Genomic DNA, 6000 nt, shown 5'->3' with positions numbered 1-6000 from the left:
CTTTTCCAACAGTCTTGAAGGAGTTCCCACAAATGCTGAGCACTTGTTGGCTGCTTTTCCTTCCCTCTGCGGTCCTACTCATCCCAAACCAGCTCAATTGGGTTGAAGTCGGGTGATTGTGGAGGCACGGTGATCTGATGCAGCACTCCATCACTCTCCTTCTTGGTCAAATAGCCCTTACACAGCCTGGAGGTGTGTTGGGTCATTGTCCTGTTAAACAACTAATTATATTCCCACTAAGCGCAAGTCAGAGGTGTATCGCTGCAGAATGCTGTGGTAGTCATACTGGTTAAGTGTGACTTGAATTGTAAATAAATCACAGACAGTGGCATCAGCAAAGCAACCCCACACCATCACACCTCCTCCTCCGTGCTTCACGGCGGGAACTACAAATGCGGAGATCATCCGTTCGCCTACTTTGCGTCTCACATAGACAAGGCTGTTGGAACCAAAAATCTCAAATTTGGACTCATCAGACCAAAGGACAGATTTCAACCGGTCTAATGTCCATTGCTACTTTTTCTTGGCCCAAGCAAGTCTCTTCTTCTTATTGGTGTCCTTTAGTAGTGGTTTCTTGCAGCAATTCGACCATGAAGGCCTGATTCACGCAGTCTTCTCTGAATAGTTGATGTTGATGTGTGTCTGTTACTTGAACTCTGAGAACCATTTACTTCGGGCATGGCATTTTTTGGGCTGGTAACTCTAATGAACATATCTTCTGCAACAGAGGTAACTCTGGGTCTTCCTTTCCTGTCACCATGAGAACCAGTTTCATCATAGCGCTTGATAGTTTTTGCAACAGCACTTGAAGAAACTTTCAAAGTTCTTTTCCTGTGCTTTCTAAAAGTATTCAGACCCCTTAACTTTCTCACCATTTTGTTACGTTAGAGCCTTATTCTAAAACAAATGTTTAAAAAAATTAAACAGAAATATCACTTTTACATACTTTTTCAGACCCTTTACTCAGTACTTTGTTGACGCACCTTTGGCTGCGATTACAGCTTCAAGTCTTCTTGGGTATGACACTACAAACTTGGCACACCTGTATTTGGGGAGTTTCTCCCATTCTTCTCTGCAGATCCTCTCAAGCTCTGTCAGGTTGGATGGGGAGTGTCGCTGCACAGCTATTTTCAGGTCTCTCCAGAGATGTTCGATCGGGTTCCTAATGTTTGGTATGCTGTAGTGTAGTCATGACAGTAGACATGACCCGTGTCAGCTGTGCAGTTAATCTTCTTCTGACAGTTGTCTCTCTATCTGGTGGCAACACACATAGAGATCACAGGCGGTATGTGGTACCTTAATTGCGGAGGACGGGCTCATTTTAATTGCTAGAACGGAATACATGTAATGGTATCAAAAACACCAAACAAGTGGTTTCCATGGGTTGGATACCATTCCATTTACTCCATCCCAGCCATTATTAAGAGCCGGCCTCCTCTCACAGCCTACTGTGATAGGTTACACCCAAGCACCAAAATAGAATAGGCATGATGCAGATGTTTTAACAACTGTTAAGACAAGCTATCTCAGAGGAGAGAAAGTGAATGTACCAAGTAAGTCATTGTACTGAGGTATTTTTTTAATAGAAGACATGATACTGCCAGTATGAGTACAACTGGTTCTGGAACTTTGATGCCAGCTCTTTCTCTCTCTCTCTTACAGTAGTCCCAATCGGAACTGTTTAGATAGCTTTATCCTTGCACCATATCATCTCTACAATTCTGCCTGATAGTTCAATGGTATTGTATGGGATTAACATGGATTGAGTGCTCTTTCAGGAGTTCTGAATCCTAAATGGTGATGCGCTGTCCCTGTGCTCAGTGCCTGAAGGTCAGTGGACCAGCTGGACTGTGAAGGGGAATGCCAGAGAGAAAGAGGGAGGGAGTTACCCGTCATACATGATCTGAGCCGACCTCCACCCCGCCCCGCCCCGCCCCTCCCTCCTAGCCCTCCCTCTCTACTCTTAACTGTGTGTTCTGAATGTGGTTCAACAGGCTGGACCGCCTCCAGCACACTCTAGGGCTGGGCTGGAACAGCTGTTCAAGCATGTGTGTATGTGCGTGCGTACATGTGTCAGTACATCTATGTCTATCTTCATTTCTATCTCTCTGTGTCTATGTCTGCCTCTCTCTCTTTCCCTCACACACACCGTGCTGAGGTGCTTCCTGAACAGGGCTCGCTCTAGGACCCAGTGAGAGAGAGACTAGGGGGCGCGGTGATATTTTTAATCTGACCACAGAGCCTGTTAACTCGCTGCTGCTGTTTCCTCGAAACTGAAGACAGCTCTGACAGAAGTGCCTTGTGCCTTTTAGCATAGTTCTTCATCCTCAGTGTGATACTAACCGCTGTAGGGTAGTACCCCAGGCCACTTGGAGCAGAGACACCCCCAGGTCCCAGACAGCGGGCCCCCACTTCATGGCCCCGTGGCCCTGTGTGTCCTGACATGCCAGGCAGCAGCAGCAGCACATGCCAAGCCCCAACAGGCCAGCTATGGAGCAGCAAGCCTGGATACTGAGGGGCTTCCTGGCTCAAGTGGAGAGCAAGGAGGCTGAGGTGGAGGAGGCGGAGAGTGGCTTCACCGGGGAGTTCTTGGTGAGTTATTCTCTTTATTTGATCACTCTGTTACAGGACTCCTCTCTCAGACACAGGACGGGTTCCGAGCTGTCTCACTTCATCAACAAGTGGATTAACTCTGTTGGCGTTGGAGTGGTGCGGTCTTTACCTCTGCTGTGATGTCTAAGCTTAGAGAGCACTGTGTGTGTGTGTATTTGTTTGGATGTGAGTGTGGGCGGACATAGAGTGCTGTTGTGAGAAGCCAAACTGTTTCATTCCACTGGACAGAACTCTGTCAATGTCCCAAGAAGAATTGTACAAAGAATGTCATGCTCAGAGGAGAGACATACTATTTACTGTATGTTGTGCTATTTCTGTATGGGTTGTCAGTCAATCCCCAACGACTGCTTATTAGCTTCCTCTTACTGCACTGCTGCCTGTTTCTAAAGGCCCCCATACAAGGAAGGAGATCTACAGGCAAATGCAATGTTATTGATGTAGAACGAGCCCCCCACCACCACCCACCCTGCACACGCACACACGCGCGCGCTTAAACACACACACGCAGACAAATACACATATACGCGAACACACGCGCGCACAGACACACACACACACAGACACACACACACACACACAGTGACTGACGGACGCTTGCGCTACAAATGCAAATGGATATGACAGAAGCCTGTTAATAGGGCCAACTGAAGCAGTGTATACACGGTGACATCAATCACCGGTGCACTTCAACTAAAACTCTGTGGTAACACTGTTTGGATAGTCCATCTGTGGACGCTCGACCCGCTATTGGTAACATTTCAACTAACTACTAATCCTAGCTCTAACCCGAACCCTTACCCTTATTCTAAACCTAACCGTAATCTTAGCAAGCAGTTTCCTATCAACAGATAGTTTGTTGACAATATGACAATCTGCAGTGCATCTACAGATGGAAAATCTGGACTGTCCAGATAAAGTCTGACCAACGCCGCCTCGGGCCACCCCATGGTCCTGTTCCCATGGATGGCATCACCTGTGGACCATCGCCATGGTGAGGAGTGACACCTCTGTGACTGAGGGTGTTGGGCCTACTCTCCTCTCTCTCCGCACGCCGCCCTGCTTGTGTCATGCCCCTGCCGTCCTGACCACCCGGGGGGAACAGAGCTCACATCACTTCCTTGTGGAACAAAAAGAGCTCTATGGTCTGCAGGGTGCAGATGTCTGCTCCCTGCCTGCTCTGCATCAGCCTTGTGTTCGGGCCGTCTGTGAGAACTGGGCCTGAACAAAAAGACCAGTGTGTTTGAGATACAGAGGACCAGGAACGTGCACTCTGGGGCTTTATTTGGAGTGTCACTCATTCACTACTAATTGGAATGGAGTCACTGATGACTAGAAGTTCTCTCTTGGCTAGGGCTGTTTCTAAGCTAATGTCTGTACGTTTGAGCCATGCCAGAGCTGACAAAAAGCTTTGGCAGTAGTAGTGGTGTCACAGTGTACAGGGCGTGACTATAACACTGAATTTAGCTCTGGGGAGGAGTGACAACTTATTGCAGTTCAACTGTCTCTCCTCTCAATTAACACTGAAGAGAATTGTAAATGCAAACCATGGTGGGCAGGTACTAGACTCAAACATGGGAACTGTGACAACGGCAACCTCATTGTCTATGGCTACTTGCTTCCAGTTCCCCAGAGGAACAAGGTAATTAGACACCCTCACATTTACCCACATAGATCGAAGCATTAGCCAGACTGGGATAAACCCTTCCCTCCTTCACATGCAAACATACGTGTTGGGTTCTCTAATATTTGCCTCACTTCCCTCTGTTGCAGAGGCTCAAACGCCAGTCCACCAAGTACCGCACTGACAAAACCTACCCCACAAAGATAGCAGATAAGCAGGAGAACGTGAAGAAGAACCGATACAAGGACATTGTTCCCTGTAAGTCAGCTTTTACCGTTACAGTCTAATGCAGTGGTTTGAAGTGGTATATTTATGCAGTCCTCACTATAACCTTTCACTACTACATCTCACTACAATAGCGTCCTCATTTCCCTTCAGTTGACCACAGCAGAGTGAAACTGTCCCTCACCACCTCCAAGAACGATAATGACTACATCAATGCCAGCTTCATCAAGGTAGGGTGATGGGACTTTGTCCTGGTATACTAGACTGTACAATAGAAGTGTATTTGCAGCAGAGTCCCAGGTGGACAAGTGTGTGACACTGTGCTCTGCGTACCCCCAGGGAGTGTCAGGGGCCAGGGCCTACATTGCCACCCAGGGCCCTCTTCCCCACACCGTGCTGGACTTCTGGAGGATGCTCTGGGAGTACGACACAGAGGTACAACTCTGTCTCTGTGTGTGTCTCTCTCTCTCTCCCCGTCTCTCTTTCTCTGGTGGGGTTGGTGTACTGATGGACTGATGGTGATCTTGTCTTCTAACAGGTCATAGTGATGGTTTGTAGGGAGTTTGAGATGGGCAGGGTAAGTCATTCTCTATGCTCATGTACACTATACACTTCTCTATTATTACACTCAGTGGTGGAAAAAGTACCCAATTGTCATACTTGAGTAAAAGATACCTTAATAGAAAAAGTAAAAGTGAAAGTCACCCAGTAAAATTCTACTGGCGTAAAAGTCTAAAAGTATTTGGTTTTAATATACTTAAGTATCAAAAGTAATTGTGATTGCTAAAATATAATTAAGTATCAAAAGTAAAAGTATGAATAATAAAAAAATCCTTACATTAAGCAAACGACACAATTTTCTTGTGTTTTTTAAATTTACGGATAGCCTGGGGCACACTCCAATACTCAGACATAATTTACAAACTAAGCATTTGTGTTTAGTGAGTGAACCAGATCAGAGGCAGTAGGATGACCAGGGATGTTGTCTTGATAAGTGTGTGAATTTAACAATTTTCTGTCCTGCTGAGCGTTCAAAATGTAATGAGTACATTTGGGTGTCAGGGAAACTGTATGGGGTAAAAGTACATTATTTTCTTTAGGAATGTAGTGAAGTAAAAGTTGTCAAAAATATAAATAGTAAAGTAAAGTACAGATACCCCAAAAAAACTACTTAAGTAGTACTTTAAAGTATTTTTACTTAAGTACTTTACACCACTGCTTACACTGCATTTCATAGTCAAATACTGTGTTATTAAAATGGTCGGTGATGTGGCTTTATGCGCATTGAAGACTGTTTGTGTTACTCTTTTGTAGAAAAAGTGTGAGCGCTACTGGCCAAAGAAACAAGAGGAACCTTTTGTGTGTGACCCGTTTACTATTTACTGCGTGAGTAGTAGGCTACTTCCTCTCTCTTTCTCGCTCTCTGACCACTTCCTGATTTGGTTGGTCTAATGGCCTCTTAACCATAACTAGGTTATCTACACTGCAGTGATCAGTTGTCATGAATGGTAGATGAATGCAACCTTTGAAAATCCAGATAC

The 6000-nt window shown here is 45.8% G+C and overlaps 1 protein-coding gene across 8 annotated transcripts in view; it reads left to right on the top strand.

The window, feature by feature from the left end:
• The first annotated feature begins 2196 nt into the window (after positions 1 to 2196).
• LOC109869212 (tyrosine-protein phosphatase non-receptor type 12-like) overlaps positions 2197 to 6000 on the top strand; it is an 18812-nt gene continuing 15008 nt past the window's right edge. The window contains exons 1-7 of one of the 8 annotated variants that reach the window (XM_031803692.1): positions 2202 to 2592; positions 3492 to 4252; positions 4384 to 4492; positions 4613 to 4689; positions 4799 to 4894; positions 4998 to 5036; positions 5774 to 5845. In XM_031803692.1, coding sequence (XP_031659552.1) covers positions 4871 to 4894; positions 4998 to 5036; positions 5774 to 5845 — 135 coding nt within the window. In that variant the 5' untranslated portion in view covers positions 2202 to 2592; positions 3492 to 4252; positions 4384 to 4492; positions 4613 to 4689; positions 4799 to 4870. Of the gene's footprint in view, positions 2593 to 3491; positions 4253 to 4383; positions 4493 to 4593; positions 4690 to 4798; positions 4895 to 4997; positions 5037 to 5773; positions 5846 to 6000 lie in introns of all 8 variants that reach the window. The other 7 variants (XM_031803690.1, XM_031803691.1, XM_020459188.2 and 4 more) reach the window with 7 other exon arrangements.

The sequence above is a fragment of the Oncorhynchus kisutch genome, linkage group LG24, assembly GCF_002021735.2.
Source record: "Oncorhynchus kisutch isolate 150728-3 linkage group LG24, Okis_V2, whole genome shotgun sequence".
In the NCBI taxonomy this organism is placed as follows: domain Eukaryota; kingdom Metazoa; phylum Chordata; class Actinopteri; order Salmoniformes; family Salmonidae; genus Oncorhynchus; species Oncorhynchus kisutch.
This window is presented reverse-complemented; position numbering and strand designations above follow the sequence as displayed.